Source organism: Atractosteus spatula, chromosome 3 (genome assembly GCF_055471065.1).
Source record: "Atractosteus spatula isolate fAtrSpa1 chromosome 3, fAtrSpa1.hap1, whole genome shotgun sequence".
NCBI lineage: Eukaryota > Metazoa > Chordata > Actinopteri > Semionotiformes > Lepisosteidae > Atractosteus > Atractosteus spatula.
Genome location: NC_142708.1, coordinates 69,507,819 through 69,527,137, shown reverse-complemented (window position 1 = coordinate 69,527,137; position 19,319 = coordinate 69,507,819). Strand labels below are relative to the sequence as shown.

General features: G+C 46.3%; 1 protein-coding gene across 2 annotated transcripts; it reads right to left on the bottom strand.

Moving 5' to 3' along the window:
* Positions 1-944: 944 nt before the first annotated feature.
* Positions 945-16,202, bottom strand: LOC148838508 (receptor-type tyrosine-protein phosphatase eta). 2 transcript variants are annotated; one of them, XM_088910746.1, is made up of 11 exons: positions 16,163-16,202; positions 15,665-15,729; positions 12,245-12,607; positions 11,092-11,340; positions 9,537-9,803; positions 6,712-6,993; positions 5,497-5,754; positions 4,346-4,618; positions 3,358-3,449; positions 1,826-1,926; positions 945-1,438 (listed from the first exon to the last, which is right to left on the bottom strand). In XM_088910746.1, the coding sequence occupies exons 2-10, from the start codon at positions 15,687-15,689 to the stop codon at positions 1,849-1,851; spliced, it is 1,887 nt and encodes a 628-aa protein (XP_088766872.1). In that variant the 5' UTR covers positions 15,690-15,729; positions 16,163-16,202; the 3' UTR covers positions 945-1,438; positions 1,826-1,848. The 2 variants fall into 2 exon arrangements, with proteins under 2 accessions (XP_088766872.1, XP_088766873.1); XM_088910747.1 differs by having other exon boundaries at positions 12,245-12,604.
* Positions 16,203-19,319: the final 3,117 nt, after the last annotated feature.

Genomic DNA, 19,319 nt, shown 5'->3' with positions numbered 1-19,319 from the left:
GCTACTTCCAGTATTTCTCACGGTGGTTATACCGTTAATTAGCTCGTTCTTCCTTTGGTTTCAATATCCCTTCACTGTCTTTAAGTTTCTAGTGTCAATGGGCCATGAGGAAACTGTGGTGCCCTGCGATAAACCTTTGGAATCCCCAAAATGCTACAAGTGGCACCACTTAACTCAACCCATCGGGCTCCTAAAGTTCCATTTACCCCCAATTCTATATTGCACTGACTGGGAGCAAACTTCCTAGGAAAGCGATAGAATAGAGCAAGCTGTCACACATGATGGTGTGGTCCTGTCACAAACATTTTGGGGTCACCCATGTTTTTCCGAATAACCAGACAGCCACTGCTTAATTTATCAAAGCCCCTTTAGACAACCTCAGTCCAGACCCCATATTGAATAATCCGGGCTGTTCAGAACCGGAGCAGGCACCTTTCCAGCCCAAGTCACTGTCTTGCCTCCCTTCCTCCACCTTCTCTAAGTACTGGGGACACTCCAAGAGCCCAGGTTTTCAATTGAGCCAGTAACAACATTCCCTGTTATTCAATGCATTTAGCACACTGGTATTGCAGAAACTAAAATGGATTGGCAGGCATGGGGCAGTGACATCACTATTAGCAGAGTCATTGTCCAGTGTGGGAGCCGTCACTCAGACATGAGTCAGCCACTGCGTCGGGCAGCTCACCACGCCAACAGCGACCCCTGCAGGCTGGGCAGCCACATGCCACCCATTCCATCAGGGCGCGGTCTCCTGCAGAGCACTCCATCAGCCAGTCTGGCTGAATCAACAGCTGTCACGCAATGACAGCATCCTCGCAGGTAGCGACTCATTACTGGCAAAAAAACGGGGCTTTCAAAAATAAAAAATACAAATTCAAAATAGAGAGCTGACTGGAATGGTCAGTACTGCATCGGAAGAAAAGCAAGACGAATAATGACACAGGTTTGCCGCAAGTAAAATTTAATTCCCCACAGAAGATCATCAAAACGTTCAAGAAATAAACATCTCAGAGGCAGACTGAACACCATGGAATTTTGGTGGAGCTAAATACATTAATTAAATACATTTTATTCCCCTCCTCTCCTCGAAATGCTCAGAGGTTATATTCCACCTTCAGGATCAGTTTCGCTCCAAAGGGGAAAGAATTAAGCACTTTGAGTTGACAGAAATAAACTACTTATCCCCCCACACCCCGACACACAGCAGTACCTCACCCCTCCCAAAATAAAAAAAAGAAACAGTTCAGTGCTTCATCGATCTGAACAAAGTAATTGCCGTGCTGTGCAAGCATATTTGTAGATAACTGTTGCTCTTCTGGACAAGCAGTTTCTGCAGACAAGATTTGGATGTGTCAACTGTGTCCTCTTCCTCAGACAGGGATCTGTGAAAATCCCGTTCCAGATAGCTGTGGTAATTGTGGTAAAATGTCCCGGGATCCTGTTTGAATTACAGACACAATTATGATTTAGCAGATCCGCAGTCTGCAGACGGTTTAGCTGAATGCATGTTAGCCCTACAGTGTTGCGATCAAAATAATATCGCTATTAAAACACACAATGTTAGTTTTAAGGAACAAGTGCTAGGTTTATCCCCTGCTGAAAAGAGGAGAAAGGAAGCACAACGTTTCGGCTGTGGAGCCTTCTTCGGGTGTGAAGAAGAAATGCTGACGTGAAGACACCCGAAGAAGACTCCACAGCCGAAACGTTGTGCTTCCTCTCTTCTCTTTTCAGCAGGAGATAAACCATTACTTGTTCCTTTGCAGCCTGTGCATGCTGATGCAGCCGCCTACTTGAAGTACAAGGCGAGTTTGAATACTGCTCCAACCTGGAGAAGCTCTCTGCGCTCTGTCACAGATTCGGGTTCTTCTGCCAATTCAACTTCCAAAACACACCGTCTCCAAACTTTCTCTGTATCATCTCCCTGACCTGCGCATGCACACCAAGAGAGAAGCAGGAAATACACAATCATGGACAAAGTCCAGGCCAGAGCAGAAGTGATCTTCTGCAGGATCAGACCTGTATTAAAACCGCATTTTGCAAACATGTTTCCAATGGTTTCGAGGCCGTGCTCGAAAAAACCCTGATCTCCGTGCCGAGACCCTTCACACCATGTCGAGACCATATCTGTATATGACTGTATATGAGCCAGCAGCCATATCACTCTGCAACTCACAACTGGCAGCCCACTGGAGCTCAGCAGGTGTGAGCCTGGTCAGTACCTGGATGGGAGACCTCCTGGGAAAAACTAAGGTTGCTGCTGGAAGAGGTGTTAGTGGGGCCAGCAGGGGGCGCTCACCCTGCGGTCCGTGTGGGTCCTAATGCCCCAGTATAGTGATGGGGACACTATACTGTAAACAAGTGCCGTCCTTTGGAGGAGACATAAAACCGAGGTCCTGACTCTCTGTGGTCATTAAAAATCCCAGGGTGTTTCTGGAAAAGAGTAGGGGTGTAACCCTGGCGTCCTGGCCAAATTTCCCATTGGCCCTTACCAATCATGGCCTCCTAATAATCCCCATCTATGAATTGGCTTCATTACTCTCCTCCCCACTGATAGCTGTGTGGTGAGTGTTCTGGTGCACTATGGCTGCCGTCGCATCATCCAGGTGGGGCTGCACACTGGTGGTGGTGGATTTACATTACCTGTAAAGCACTTTGAGTGGCGTGTCCAGAAAAGCACTATATAAGTGTAAGCAATTATTATTATTATCTAGAATCATGCCACGGTCTTCTCGACTGAGTGTAAAATGGTCACTCGGCAGGGGTTTAAGGGTAGCACCCCGAGAGACTTGATCGGCCTTTCAGGAATAATACAAATTATTCCATGGGTGTACAGCTGTTCATCTCAAAGGATCCCAAAACACTTCACACACAGGAGGGCACCCACTTCATCCATCAGTGCAGGACTGCAGTATCCCCATCCTGGGTGTCACACCTCAGCGTTCCTCACCAAGTGAAATAATGTGGGAACTTTAAGTAGGCGAGGTTGTGCGCACCCAGGGTAGAATTTAGCCAGAACACCGGGGTGAACACCCCTACTCTAACGAGCAGTGCCTGGACGTCTTGCAACCAAGGATCTAACTTTAGTCATTAAGATCTCATCTGCAGAACAGCCCCTCCTACAGTGTTGGGAAACTGTGATCAAGAAGGAAAGCGCCCCCTGCAGGTCCACCACCACTATGTATTGCAGCAACCTGGTTTTCCTCACAGGTTGCCCCATCTCCTTTCAGACCTGGCTCAGACCTTGCCCAGTTTCTGAAATCCAGCGCAGTCAGGCTACACAGCAGCAACCCTGTTATCAGTTGCATTCAAAGGCAGGTCTGATAGTAAAAGAGGTCAAATGCAGAGAGATACCCTTACCTTTTCAATTGCTGCTTTTTGGACTTTGTCACACTCCAAGGTGTTATTTGAGGTACACTGCATGATCAATCCCATCTTTTTAATTTTGGGCACTAACAGAAACAAACAAAGGGTGAGGGAACCAAAAATAGAACAATTTCCATGGGATCTTCAGCTCCCTTAAATCCCTGAAGACAAAATGGGACAAAATACCCAACCAAAACCTCTAGAACTTACTTTTATGATAGTAAGTAGTAACTTAACGTAAGTAAGTAAGTAAATAAATAAATCTCAACTCCCCCCACCTCCCACCCTTAAAACTGACTGGGCCGTCATGATGCAGCAATATCTCCTGGCTCTCCTTTCAGCTGAGCTTCCAACTGGCACCCCAGAATGACAGTACTCATTAAAGCAGCTCTTCTACAGCAGGAGATCTCCACTCTCCCCAACATTAATTACATTATTTCAATCCCCCCCCCCAGAAAAAAGTCTATCTCTTTAATTAAGCTGCTAGGCAGCTGGGATCTGAGCTGGGAGGAGGAGGAGAAGAGATCTGGGTGACTGATCAGGAAAGACCCGTCTTGCAACATTTAAGGGGTCACCATAAGCAGACAGGTGAGATGAGTGCTTTCGAGAGGGAAGGGGTTTTCTTATCACAGCAGGCAGTGTGGGGGTTCAAGGGGACATCACAGCCGGAGAGCTCGTTCTCTGTGGCAGGGGTTCAAAATTGAGCTAGAAGGTGGCATGATTGGAATGTTTTGCTTCTCCTGTTCAACAGCTTGGCATTTTAGCATTCCAATGAAATACAAAAAGCAACCTCCAGCATGTTTAAGAAGTGAATTGTGTTACCAAGTCAATTAAGGGGTGCAGAGCGCATGTGGGCCCCCAGGACCAGATTTGGAAACCCCTGCTCAACGGGACTACAGAGAAGCAGGTGCAGTGAGAGAACGGCTGACCTCTCATTGGTGACCACTCTGTAGAACAACTGAGACACCCATGTGGCTCGTACCCGTGTAGACGGAACCCATGGTGGCTTCGCTCAGTGGCAGGTCGCTGACCATGGTTTGGACCGAGAAGATGTACTTGGTGCCCGACATGAGATTCTCCACCGTGGCGCTGTTGTTGGACACCACCTTTACACCCCCGTAGCCCCAGAAAGAGGTGCTGTAGTTCACGCAGTACTGGACAGGGACCCCCTGCAGTTTTTCGGGCACCTCCCATGTCAGAGACACGTTGTGGAGGTTGATGGCCTGAAATGTGATGTTTCCTGGCTTTACAGGTCCTAAGAGGAAGTCAAAAAAATCTATGAAGACAAGACCTCAGGGAAAACTCATAACGACACCTTCTGTTTGCATTGACTGGTGCTTGAACTGGTGATTCAGGGCCTTTCTAATTAGAGTTGCTTTTGGATGTTCATTGAGCCTGTGCTGTTACTGCACCGACCTGTGCTCTTTTATGGCAAGTACTGGAACCCCTGCTTCCCTGCCCTGCCAGATTGGAGCGCTTGTCTCCCATGAAGGCGAGTAGAAACGATCTACTGGAACTGTAGTCCTCAGAGTTATTTGCCTTTTACACAGCAAAAGAAAGGAAATAATAAAAGTGGTCAACAAAGTTGAAGATGACATTCTTTAACACTGCAGACTCTACTGACTCTACAGGTCCTGCCAACGCCAAGGATCGATCCAGAAAGTCTTTTTATAGAACATAGCAACACCCGAAAAGAGATACTTTCTAAGGGCTAGAAGCAAAAATCCAATAGTGTTCACCAAGGCAGTGGGTTGAGTCCGCTGCTATAACCCTCTTCTCCACTTGAGAAGGGCTTCAGCCCACCAGCTGTTCCAACAGCACAACAGACCGTATATTTATTGTAATCCCTCGGTCTCGGAGCAATTTAGGAAAGTAATTGTGAACGAGTTGACGCTGGGCATTGGGTAACAAAAGTAATAGCAGTCTAGTAGCACAAGTCAACTTTATGTCAAAGCTCAAAGCTGAGTGATTATCGCCAGGAGATGTCAGGCTGCTCTGGAAGATTAAAAAAACACTGCTTATACCAGACAAAAGTAAAAGGAAATATGGGCCCAAAGGAATACATTGCATGTATTCAATGAGTTCCCCCTTGTGCACATGAAGGTGCACCGCCCATGGAATTGCTGAACTTACTGGTGATCGCCCATGTTTTCACATCATTGCTTGGAAGGGAGTAGTCTTCGACATGAGTGAAGATGGTGATAGTGTAGTTCTTTCCTGATTTCAGGTTCTGGAATGTGGTGTTCAACCATGAGGTGTTGACACCACACTCCATGCAGCCATCCAGAGTGACTTCGTAGGAGTAGTAGCTTCCATTTGCCGGTTTGCCCCACAGCACAGTTATTGAGTCACTAGTGGTGAGCGTATTAACATTGGTGACCGGGTCAGGAACTGCATGAGACACAAGGGCAACAAATTCAACAGCGCTTTTAGTGGGGAGTGAGCAGCAAGGTGGTGCAGTGGGTGAGCATTGCTGCCTCACAGCACTAGGGCCCTGGGTTCAATTCTGGACATGGGGTGCTGTCTGTGTGGAGTTTGCATGTTCTCCCCGTGTTCCCATGGGTTTCCTCTGGGTGCTCCGGTCAATTGGCTTCTGGGAAAATTGGTCCTGGCTCAGTGAGTGTGCGTGTTTGTGTCACTGTGTGTGCTCTGTGATGGACAGTGTTCTGTTCAATGTGTATCCCGCCTTGTGTCCGTTGCTTCCTGGGATAGGCTCCGGCACCCCCTCACCCTGATTTGGATGAAGCGGTTAGAAAATACATGGATTGATATAACTGGGGAGTGCAGTGTATGGTTTCATTGCTCTGTGAACTGCACAGGCCCTGGTGTGCTCGTTCTACAGTGAACGTTGGGGGTGCCACATCACTACTCACTGGGATCTTTTGTATATTGCTATCTACCCTGGGAAAACAAACCCCAGACGCTTTTATTACTGCGTGTAACACAGAATTAATCTTTCTGCTCCATCCTCCTTCTACAGGCAATTCCAAAGGAATCAGACCTTTCCCAGACAAAAAGACTGTAGGCATGTTTGCTCGGCGTGCCCCTCTAACTTCGGAGAGGCAAGCTAATTGCTGACAGCTGAGTCAATACTCAGCTGATCGGTGCTCCCCTTTCGACTGAAATGTAGTTTCCTCATTTTAACCAGACAGAAGGATACACAGAATGAAGCAGGCAGGGTAACGATGGGTAGAGACTCAGAACTCTCTATCTGAAACCTGTTCTCCCTATAACTCCGCCTCACATTCTGACACAACAGCTCTCTGGGTGCCCACTATGCCGTGTCTTGGTTCATCAGGGTGTGAACTGCAGTGCGTTACTGGAGAAGGAACCTCCCGTGTTACTCACCTGTGTAGCCCACGACCCACACGGGATCTCCCTCCAGCGTGGTGTTGGGGATGAACGCCACGATGGTGAAATTGTACTTGCTCCCCGGCGTGAGCCCACTCATGACCACACTCAGATCGCTGACGATGGTGGAATTCTTGTAGCAGGGGCTGGGAGAGGGCACCTGCACCTCCTGCACCTCCACCCTGAACCTCGAGCTGTTCCCAACAGGCCTCGACCAGCTGATATTCACCGATTCCGCTCGGCTTTCCGAGACTTCGGCGTTCCTGACCGCTCCGGGCCCTGCACAGGGAGGGAAAAGAACGTTCCGAAGAGAGGCGACAGCGCACGGACACACAGTGACAATCTTTCACATGAGCACAGCTCATGGGGAAACTGATCAGGAGGAGAACTGAGGCGAAAAGCTCTTAAGCAGGACTAATTATTTAATTAGTATTGCCTCAAGAGGTGCGTTGTTTCCTAATTCCTCAAATGGGGATGCCAGTGTACCATGGAGAACAACCATAACAATCCCAAACAACCATAATAATCCCAGACACCTGTTCTCCAGACTGCTGAAGCCAAACTGCCCCACCACATTACCTGCCTCATCCCAACTCTGAAACTCATTTTTAGAGTTTTAGCTCCAAGATTGTCCACATCTGGCATCTCAATCTCTTCACAACGTTACCTTCACACCTCCTTGTTACGATCCCTGCCTCCCGGCAACGGAGGAGGCAGAAGTAGGCGTAGCCCCTATCCATCAGTTCACCTATTAGTTTTCCCATTCACCACCACACCCCCGTCTCATCCTACTTAAACACCTGTCCTTCCCTACCTCGTTGCTCAGTATTGGTTTTTCCGTTCGAGATTCCTGGTTGCGCTACTTCTACTCTGTGTTCGTCTTGGCTTTCGGTTTGCGGTTTTTCTCTTTGGACTTCGGCTTTTCGGATCTCGGCTTGGATTGGTTACTTTCGTTCTGTTTTGGATCACTGGCTACCCCTGGATTATCGGATTGCTCTACTGACTACGACTTCGGATCACGCTTTGGCTTCGGTACTCGTTCCCTTTCGGATATCTGGCTTCCCCTGGACTCCCGGCTCGTTCCTACGATTTCGGTTTGCTTTTGGATTACGGCTTGGCTTTGTTCGCTCCTGCAAGTGGGTTCACTCACTGGTTCGGTCCCTCTTACCGAACCCTTAACACTCCTCTCTGCAGGCCTAGTTTCGATGGCTCTCCTCTGTCGGGTTTCCCTCTGCTTGACTCTGCATGCCTCAGTAAACTGGTTTTATATATAAGCTCCACCACCAGTCTGTTAGATCCCATTCTCCCTGCTTTTGATTTCATCCTGGCTCTCTATTCTGGGCCCTGTTGCCCTCAGCATAATAAATGAGTCTTTGAGTACTGGTGTGGTACCAACAGCCTTTGAAACAGCTGCGGTTACCCCTGTGCCCCCAAAAAATAATATGGCGCTTGACAACCTAAACAATTTTCGCCCTATATCCAACTTACCTTTTCTTCTAAAAATGTTGGCATGTGCTGTTACAATTCAGTTAAATAACCATCTCATTGCAAATAACCCCTCCGTTCTGGTTTCAGACAATTACACAGCACAGAAACTGGCCTGGCTAAAGTCACTAACAATCTTCTTATGGCTTCTGATTCTAGTTCCCTTTCTATCCTTATTCTCCTTGACATCAGTGCTGTTTTTGATACCGTTAACAGTGACATCTTACTTTCTCGTTTTGAGAATGAGTTTGGAGTGTCGCGCATTGTTCTTAAATGCTTCGACTCTTACCTTAATAATTGCCGACATTTTGTCTCTTTTGGGGATTTCAGTTCTGAGGTTGGGCTCATTAAATCTTGGTGTTCCTCAGGGCTCAATACTGGGCCCCCTACTGTTCAGCATGTACATGCTCCCACTTGGTCAGCTATTAAGATCACACAGACTAAAAGATAATTTCTTTGCTGATGATACTCAAATCTGTTTAATTCCATCTCTGCCATAAAAACCAGGATGACTCAAAATTTCATTCATGTAAACTGTGACAAAACTGAAGTCATGCTTCTCGGCACCTCCCATTACCAATGTAAAACCAATACAGTAATCCTATCTGTAGATGGTAGTTTCAATCTAAATTGAAGAACTTGGGGGGGATATTTGATCCAGGCTTGACGCTTGACCCACATGAGCAACATACTGTAAATACATAATTCTTACACCTCAGAAATATTGTCAGACTACGTCTTACGTGGTCGCCAACTGTTACAGAAAAGCTGTCTCGAATTGATTACTGTAACGCCCTACTCCCTGGGGTATCTAAATTCACATTGCACAAACTCCATTATGTCCAGAATTCGGCAGCCAGAATCCTGACCAAATCGTGTGCAAGTGATCACATTACTCCTGTACTGGAGTCCATTCACTGGCTTCCTGTCAGGTGTCGTGCTCACTTATTAGGCTCTGCATAGCTTGGCCATAATCTGGGTGACAGGACTTTTTCCTGCTGCACCCCAAAGCTCTGGAATTCTACCCTTAAGAATATCAGAGAGTCACCTTCACTGGGCACTTTTATTTAACTGGTTCTGTACCTGCCCCTTTGCTTTCCTACTGCATTCCAAACCCTTACTGTAATTGCGCTATCTACTCTTATTGTGTGCTTTGAGAAGCAACTTTTAAAGGTGCTGTATGAAATAGTTATTTTTTATCATGCCATGTCCTTTAAGTTTGCACAGGGCTTTGGAGCGGCCTCTTGTGGCTTTAGGCGGAACGTCGACTCTCTTTTCCTGCCGCCGGGACTCAATACGATGCCTACTGCCGATCATGTCTAGAAAGGCTGTCTTACTGGTGAAGGCTGATATGTTGACTGGGTCCCCCTCAATGGAGCAGTCCGCCACCAGCGCGATGACCTGGAAGGCGTAGAACCCCCCAGGGGTGAGGTTACGCACGGTGACCTGCTCTTCGTCAGTGAAGAGAGCCGTGAAATTGGTCACACCCTCGCTGTCCACCTCCACTCGGTACTTGGCCCTGTTGCCGATGGGGGCGCTCCACGTCAGGGCGATGAGGTTCTGCGTTTGCGAGCTCACCGTGAGATTTGTGACGCATTCGGGCTCTGCGTGAGAGCAGGAGGGGAGGAGAAAGAGAGAGAGAGAGAGAGAGAGAGATGAGGGCACGAGGCCCTGCAACACGAGAAATCTCGCGTCGCAAACTGCACATGTGCAATCAGTAGCAAGAACCGACAAGCCACAGGACCAGGTCTGAATCCAGGGTACAGCTCCTTATCAGGATTCTCCCACATCTGGCAAAAAGAATCCTGACTTCACAGCTCTTTATTATTATTATTAATAATAATGCAACCTGGGTGATGTGACGGCAGCCAGAATGCACCAGTAGGAGAGCAGAGTGATGAAGCCAGTTCAGAGATGGGGATTAGTAGGAGGCCATGATTGGTAAAGGCCAGGGGGGACATTTACTCTTTTTGAGACACACCTTGGTTTTACATCTCATCCGAAGGCGCCTTTTTACAGTATAGTGATAATTCATTGGTGATTAATTACCAATCAACTATATTAATTAAGTGGTAATTAATGTAATACTCCGAAACAACAGACATAGAGACGGAGGGACAGAAAAAGAGGCAGTGATATAGACCGGCAGCAGGCACACACACATCTCCTGGTTCCCCTGGGGTAGCTGGTGTTAATGTTTTTTATTGGTGGTGCTCTTGCATGTATTCGCCTCTTGAGCTAGAGCCAGAGTTTGCATAATAACGTCCAGAAACATGCAAATGCCTCAGATCTGGGTCGCTGGGGCCACCCCGCTCCCGCAACAGAGAAACACACAACCTGTTAACACGCTGCCGAAGAGAGGGAGAGATCAGCTGCCAGACAGTGGGGCTGCCTTGGCTGCTGAGGGTCTGCAGTCTCTCAGCAAGAGGAGAATCACTCCTGGAAGGACTGGGCTCAGTGTGGAAAGGAACACAAATCCTGCGGCACTAATGGGCTAAAGGAACCAAATCTCTTTAGTCTCGTACAGAGGACAGAACGGGAGGTGCTGGGAGGGACTTGAGCCTTCAGCATCCTCAAGCCTGAAGTCAAGCGAAACTGCAGGGAAGTGCATTAATAACCAAGAACAGGAGGCACTTCCTCACACAAAGGGTTGTGGGGGTCTGGAACAAGCACATCCGCCCTCTTACTGAATCTGATGCCCTGGCTTTCAAAACACGGCTAGGCGAGATCTTCAGATCAATTAGCTACTGAGAACCCGGATTTCCTGACCGGGGCTCGTTGTGCTTGTGACCTTTCTGCCTTAATCTTGACCACACTCATTAAAGAGCCCCTTCTCGCCCCCCCTTAGAGTTTGCTGTTGTTACCCACAATCCAGCAGGCGCAAGGACTCACTTGTGTAGATGGACGCGTTCTCTGGGTTGAGGACCCGCTCGCACTTCACCGGGAAGACTTGGAACTTGTACAGGCTCCCCGGGGTCAGGGACCCAACCTGTAGGGTCAGGTTGGTGGTGTTGTGGACCTGGCTGGTGTTGCCCATGACTTCCACCCTGTACTTGTTGATCATTCCAGGCCCAGGAGTCCAGCTCAGGGAAGCGTTGTGTTCTGAGATGTTGAACACCGACAAATTCCCATAAAACCGGTCTGTGTGGAGAGAGACAGAGAGCGTTTTTGGAGAAAAACCCTGTGGGTTTCATTTTTTGGCCATCTGCAATTGTTCCTGTATGGGGAAGTACTGGAACTATAACCAGTGTATTATGAATACTCGAATGCCGTAGTAACCTGTCTTGCACTGTAATAAATATCTATAAACCATTGTGAACTGTGGGATACTAACGTAGACTCTAACAAACCACAACAAGCTGTATTGTACTATAATGCTGTAAATGGCTCTATTATTATGATAAAAGTGAAACCTGGATACAAAACTACAAACTAAAATCCTGGAAAGTCTTAAACTGTTGAAAACACTAGGTGAGAGAAATGAGATTTAAGGCATGATCGAAGCTCGCTTCGCAGCAGAAATCACCTCCTCGTTGTTTTGATGGGACCAGCTTCTTCCAGCTCCCAACCCAACACAACCCAATGGCAGCCAGCAGCCAGCAGGGAAAGAGGTGATAACAGTGGTCTCGACTCTAATTTCTGGAGCTGGACTTCCGTGGATTAGAGGGAGATACAAAGGCTTTCCTACTTGATCAGCAAGATGCCATCACTTTTGGGAAAGATACAAAAGGCGACTTCTTTCCTAAGCAGGAAGCTAAGCTATGAAGTATGTTTTTTCTATACTAAGTGTATGATTAGTTTTAATTCATACCACAGCACAATCAATACGTTGTGCACGTCACTAGAAATCAATCCTAGCAGTAGCAGAATTTAGTGCTATTGTAGTGCACTGTTATATAGTATTGTATATGATTCCGTTCTTGTAGAGAGGGCATTTAATTACTAAGGGAAAAAAGCCACCAACATAAAACCCCCAAAACACACCACTCCTTCTCCTCATTCCCCAGGGTGCACAGAGACATTGGCTCCCCTCTCTCTGCTGTACCTTCATAGCAGATGTAGGGGTACAGCTGGTCACAGGTCTCATCGTACCACAGCCCGGAGGGCAGGAAGTGAATGCAGACCTCCCTGGTATCGTTCATTGAGGGCCGGCCCGGGTACCAGTTTTGGAAGGTGAGCGGGTCCCCGTTGGTCCAGTTGGTCCACTCCATGGGCCCGTCGAGGTCATTGCGGAGCCCGATCCAAGTGTTGTTGGTGAGGTTCCTGGCCAGGATTGGGATGTTGTCGCTCGTGACGGTCACCAGGTCCTGGAAGCACAGCCTGCAGTGCTCGAGCGCCACCTCCCACTCCGAGCCGTTGCTGTGCAGGAAGTACTGGCGCTCGGCCAGGCCGGAGAAGCGCAGCGCTGCTGGGCGTCGAGACACAGAGAGACAGGGAGGCATCAGGCTCCTGCACGAGCCCAGCTACAGCATCGTCCCCTCAGGTCTTTATAATACAGCCACATCCAAGGTCCTCAAAGGTTACTGGCAAAGTCAGCCCACTGGACTTCAACAGGCTGCTCAACAGTGAAATCCAGACCAGAAGACTCATGTGAACAGTTGAGTGGAGGATTAAGAACACTAAGAAGATTCCCCTCCATAGGGAATCAAATACCTACTGTACATGTGCCTACCTTGATTTATATTTTAATAACACTCCCCGGATTAATCAAGAACAAAATACTTTTCCCCTGGCAAGTTTAGGATCTTCGATCCTTTCTTAAGTCCGGCTACATACATAGTTAATGCTCTGTTCAATTCTACATGTCACTAGACTGTATTCTCTCTCTCTCACAGGTACAGATACTGCACACTGGGTTAAGCACCTCTACTTCTGTTGGTGGGGATTGCACAGACACAGTTGTCTGCCGATTTGCCACTCCTTTGGAGAAGCAACAGGATGACCCCCACCCCAGGGTAATCCAATGTGCCCTCAGGAGAAGAATGCTCCCCAAAAGAGGAGGACAAAGCACTACTAAGTAATTAGAATTATGCAACAGCCACATTATGTCTAAATCCCATATACTTAAATAAACAAGGAGCCTGACCACTCCATATCTGGACATGTAGGCGGGACCAATCAAAGTTTATTTATCGAATGCACCACAATACAGCGTGCAGCAGTAATTGCTGGCAATGAAATGTCTTTTCTGCTCAGAGCTCACCGGGGGGAAATAAAAATAAAAATCACAAAATTATAAGTTAAAGTTACATTATAATAGTGCAATAAAAATTAAATTTAAAAAACTCAATATAAATAGAACTGCTACATATCAAGGGTGTCTGCAATGCATTATGTATAGTCGACAGTTCATATTGGTGTAAATGTAACTGTGCCAATAGTCGATCATATGTCCATAAGGAACAAGGAATAGGTTTATTCCATGCTGAAAAGAGAAGAAAGAAAACACAACGTTTCGGCCGTGGAGCCTTCTTCAGAAGACACCTGAAGAAGGCTCCACGGCTGAAACGTTGTTTCTTTTCCTCTCTTTTCAGCATGGAATAAATCTATTACTTGTTCCTTTGCAGCCTACGCATGCTGACGCAGCTCCCCACCTGAACTACTTCAACCCATATGTCCATAAGTGTTTGTCGGTCATATCGGATCACCGAGCAAACAGCATGTGCAGTTAGCAGTACAAAAAACAACATGAAATAAAGAAATAAACAGGAATGAATGGGAGCTCGCAGGGCGGCTGCCATCTTGCGCAGATCACCAGACTGAATGGAGCTCCTAAGCTCCCCTGGGAGCTGGCTCAGCCTCATGAATAACGAACAAGCTAGCTACCGGGCTGGTGCAATACCAAGAGATCTGCTACAGCTTACGGCAGCAGGCTTGGAACAAGTCAAAATTGGATTCCAGTATCCCCTCCAATGGCAATGAGAAGAACTGCACACAATCAGAAATGACATCCTACTGAAAGTTTATTTTATTCATTATTTTGGTGCCACTAAGCCAGTATTTGCCTTTCTATTAATATAACAAACACCCCCTCCCTTCCTATTTACTTTGCATGCTCCTGGGTCTTCTATTACATGTCTCACTCCACATAACAGTATATTTCAAAACTGTTTTTTCCCCTTTGTGTTTTTTGCATAGCTCAAGTTTCCTCTTTCGCCCTGTCTGGGTATTAAAATGAACTCAGCTTAAATATGGCATTTGCATCTTTTCAATATCTGCAGAGCGCTAAAAAAAGGGAAAAAACGACAGTAAAAGAGCCTCTGCACTGTCTGTCCTGAGCCCCAGCACTGGTGAGCTGCTGGACATGTCCTGCAGCAGAATGTGCTGTCCTGATTTCATGACGTGTTGTTAAATCATGACTAAGATTGTTTCAATAAGAAAGTCATGCAATTATCTGGCTCTTACTCACTGCCTAACATGTAATGTTCAGGAAGCCTTAATTCAAAAGGTTATTGTGCGCCATGATTCCAGTATAGGATCATAAATACCTGGTCCATTCTGAATCATGCGTTTTATAATAGGTTATAAAGAGCACTTCATAGGCTCGTCTCAGTTACCTGTGATACTTCAGTGTGCAAACTGTGAGGTGGCACTGTGGACAAAGATGCCTCTAAGAGAACAGATAACCGCCTCTTACCCACCTGCCTCCTCTGTCTTTCTCGGTTGGTTCAATTCAATGACACGGCTCTTTATTTGCCTCATCTGAGCAGTGTTGCCAAAGCAGTCCCACAAAGTACATTCTACCTAGCAGAAACACCCCTTAAACCAGTGCATAAGCAAGGGGCCCCCAACTCTGGTCCAGTATGATTTGTGATTAAAAATCAAGCTTGGATCAATTTCAAATGTCTTGCCTGAAATGTGACCAATTGGTTAAAAAGCTCACCGTGGGCGAGTCTGACAGAGAGTCATTCACACTGGGTCTGTTCACCAATTGATCCAGTTAGTAAGAGCTGTTTAGTCAGAGGTAAGTGCAAACAGGTCAATGTTCAATACCTTATTCCCATAACAACTAGTTGCATGAACCTTGGTTAAGAGATTTATGTAAATCAGGTGGAGTTCTGTGTGCATGAAGTGGGGGAAAACATGGACTCTAAACTTGTTTAAACATTAAACATTTAAAAGTCTTATCAAACAAGCAGGACAGCTGAGTCATGAATCAGCATTGGAAATTAAGGGCTGAGCTGAATGAAAAGCAGCAGAGACACTACTCCCCACAGCCAGGGCTGGAAACCACAGCACGAGAGCGATGGAAAAGAGCAAACCTCTGAATGAAAGATGGAGACCAGACTGAGGCTCCGATTAGACACGAGCAGGAGGAGCACAAGAAAAGACACTTTACTTCCCCACCACCTTTCACCCTGCCGGTCGGTCCCCTGTGCAGTGATTCTCATTATCTCCCTCCCTTCTGCTCTTTCACCTGCAGGAGACAGGATTTCCACCCAGCCTTCAGGTCTCAGACACTCACCCGCCAGCAGGAGAAGGACCTTCATGATCGCTGCCCAGTGGTCTCCCAGGGGTAACAAGCCCGATCTGGGAACACAGATGTGGACCGTAAAGGATGATGCCTGCGCCGGCCCACCCACCCCAGTTTCCTCTCCCCAACTCTTCTTGTCTCAGCTCTCCAAAAACGTCCCACGTCCACTGTCTGCATCGAAGCCGTGCATCTTCGGACACACGCCCGCCATTACCATCCTGCGGTTACGCTAAGGAAATCAGCTTTGCTCACGAAGAGACGGCTTTCCTCTCCAGGTGACCCGTGTAAAACCCCTTCTCTTCACAAGACACAGCACAGCTGTGATTTTAAATGAACTTTTCTGAATTAAGTTTCAGAATTTCCAGAATAACAGTTTTGAAGTGAAATACTATCTTTTGTACTGTAGCCTCTTAATACTGCCTTGAAAAGCTATTGTCATATAATAATAATAATAATAATAATAATACAACCTTTTTAAGATAGACTCACCAGTGTGTCTGCTGTGCTGACTCTATGATTCTGTTGTAAGCTGAGGGTGCTATGTTATGATTCTCTCTTTGCCCCACTTCCTCATTCTGGTTAGCTTTCAGATGTGTGATTTGCATGTTCCTGATCTTCAGACAAGGAACTCAGTGGTGTCCTCCTATGTTCTGTATGCATTTGTACACAAGCAACCCATTCAGAGGAGCAACTAACACTGAAGATAACTAAATTCTATACAGTTGGTAAACATGCATAGTCATATAAGTCAATAAGTGCAAAAGTACCCTAACCTTGACAGCACCAGCGGCTTCATTTGTGTGCCTCTAAATGTTCAAAGCCTGTAAGTTTGCTTTCTAGAAATTGTGCTGCACCATTCCTGGTCTGATCTGGGCACCAAAAAAAATTAAGAAAGTCACAGCTCCTTTTTTTCCGACTATATGGAGCTGTGAGAGTGCTGAGTGAAAGGGGATGAGATTGAGGCCTTGGGGCAACCTTGTTGTGAAAGGCGCTATATAAAAATAAATTGAATTGAACTGAGGTGGAGAAGAGTGTAGGAATTGAAAGAGGGAGAGAAAGAGTGCAAAGAGGATGGTCTCCTGTAGTGGTTTTCAAAAATAAAACAGCTGAGGAACTGTTATATAGAGACATGCATATTGCAACTACTGCATATTGATAGTAGTTGTGGTTTGCAGAGGGAAGACTGGAGATCTTTCAGCTGCTGTATGTGTATCAGTCTACATTTGCACTTGTTACTGATTCTGCTTGGCTTTCCACAATGCTGTCCTGTAGGATTACCCTCCTCAGAAGTACAGAGGTTAAAGGAGAACTGCAACGCTATTTTTATATTTTGGGGATAGGAAGAATCTGCATTGATGAGTGCACTTCAAACTACAATAAATGTAAAATGTACACAGTAACTTGTAAAACCTCCAGTTTACATCGCAAAATAGATGTATGGTATGGTAACAAAACTATATATACACCGGCTCTATTACATTGTAAACAAGCAGACTTCTGAACACATCTCTATTAATACAACAGAGATATTACTCTCGGCTTTGAGACTGTTTTGTTCTGAAAAAGACTACTCACTACTGCAAGGAGATCATGTTGGAACATAACAGTGGTGAAATGTCTGCTGCACGTCCTGTACTTATTCACTCATACACCATATTACATTATAGTCAATACAGTGACGAGCGAGCAGGAAGGGCTGCATTGCGTCACAATTCGTCAGAACCCAGGGGTTTGCGACAACATGGCGACTTCCAGTAGTTTCACAAGGTTCTCGATTTGGTGCTTGATTTCTAAAAAGTTTTCAATGAAATTAATTTTGCAACTGGAAGTAATAACCGGTCTGAGAAATTGGGACTGCAGTTCCCCTTTAAGGGATAATTCCTTGCACTTATATAGCACTTTGCATATGGGAGGAAGTGCTACACTGACATGGGTGATGCATGGCAGCTGTTCTGCGCCAGCAGGCCTCCTGCTACACCGGTAGACAAATCAGAAGCTGTTTCAACGGTTCAATTAAGATGAAACTTCAGGTGAACCAGCTTGTACAAACCCAGAGGAATTTAGCCAGGACCCCCCGGGCTGAACACTTCTTCTCTCAAGAACAATACCCTGGGAGCTGTCATGACCACATAGTCAGGACCTCTGTGATGTCTCTTTTAAAGTCATCAGTCTGGTCCAGAAGGAAGAGCGCCACCTACTGCCCCACCAACACCCCTTACAGCAGCCACCTGTTTTAAACTAGGTCTCCCATCCCAGTAGTGACCAGTCCTTACTTCCGAGCTCTCACAGGTGCAGGCTATTGACCTTACCATTTAACGCTGCTGTGGAGATCAAATTCTCCTGATACCTGTGTTCGTATCGAAATCATCATGTTGTCTAAACTTGGATTTCCTCCTTCAACTCCTGACAGCGTCCCACAGTCAGGTCTTATGTGGGCTTTTAAAACAGCTCTTTACTTGGCACACAAATGCCCTTTTTTTCAAAGCCTGTAAGTTTATTTTACGACAAAGAACAACAAAAAAAAACCAAGGAAACAAAAAAAAATCCTTCTGGTTTATTTATTGCCCAGATGATTTGGTTAATATGGGATAACTGATGAGATAGAGGAAAACAACCCGAAGCAGACAGGCGGTGGTGCTGATTAAAGTACAGTGATCTCTGCTGTTAAAGCGAGTTTCCAAACCGCGAATTGGCTCGTACGCGATTGGCAAATAGGGGGATAACGCGAAACTCGCGTTGGTTTATACGCGATCTCATCCCTGACGTTTTGCGTCGCTGAGTAACAGCTGAACGCGGAGGTCCGCGGGGGACTTCACGTGATGCGCTGTTATCCCACTTGCTTTGTTTTGGAAGTGCTAATTGGGAAGTGCTCCTCAATTTTCATGCTGTTTTCACTAAATCTTCTGCATCGCCGTAAATATGAGTGGACAAGGTGACAAGAATGTGTCTAAAAGCGTGCTGGTGATAAAATATCAGGTGGTGAACTTCACTTTTTTTCAAGGTAAAGTCCTACATTTCCTGTAGCATTTCATTATTTGATTAATTTAACGTAGTTAATATTGTGCTAACATTTTTTATTAGGATAATTATTACATTTGGTAAAGCTTTTGTTAGGTTTTGAGTGGCATGCCCCTACCCCTATTTTCCCCCGAAGCCCTGTTAGTTTTATTGCGCGATTTTGCATAACGGGAGGTCTTACAGGAACGCATCTATCGCGTTATAGCAGAGACGCCTGTACAGTGTTTCTGTGGTTGGCTGTCAGTAACTGAGCTTTTCAAGCAGAGGTACCAGTCTGTAAGCCTTGAGGGCTTGTGGTCCAGTATTGTTATATTGGCAGCACCTTGAGAGCTGGGCTAAGTGTGTTAAATGATTCTCGTAAATAAACAGCAATTCAAGAAGCTCATTAACCAGTGCATGACAGCCTTATCAACAGAGGTGACCCCAGCCGTGTGGAACATTGGCTGTATAAGGCAGGACTCCCTAGCCTCGCCCTGTCCCCAACACATCCACTTTAATCATTTAAATTAATGAGCTACTTAATTGTGGCTTTACCAACATTTGCATCTACTCCACAGGTGGAGAATGTAGGCACCTTTTAAAAGGTAACCATAAAAAAGGGAACATACATAAGAGTGGAAAACAAAGG

Excerpts from the sequence above, each read along its gene's own strand:
- LOC148838508 (XM_088910746.1), bottom strand. The coding sequence starts at position 15,689 with ATGAAGGTCCTTCTCCTGCTGGCGG. Across the intron at positions 11,341-12,244 it reads CCCCTACATCTGCTATGAAG|ACCGGTTTTATGGGAATTTG; the intron begins GTACAGCAGAGA and ends CTCTCCACACAG. Across the intron at positions 4,619-5,496 it reads GAAAACATGGGCGATCACCA|GACCTGTAAAGCCAGGAAAC; the intron begins GTAAGTTCAGCA and ends ACTTCCTCTTAG.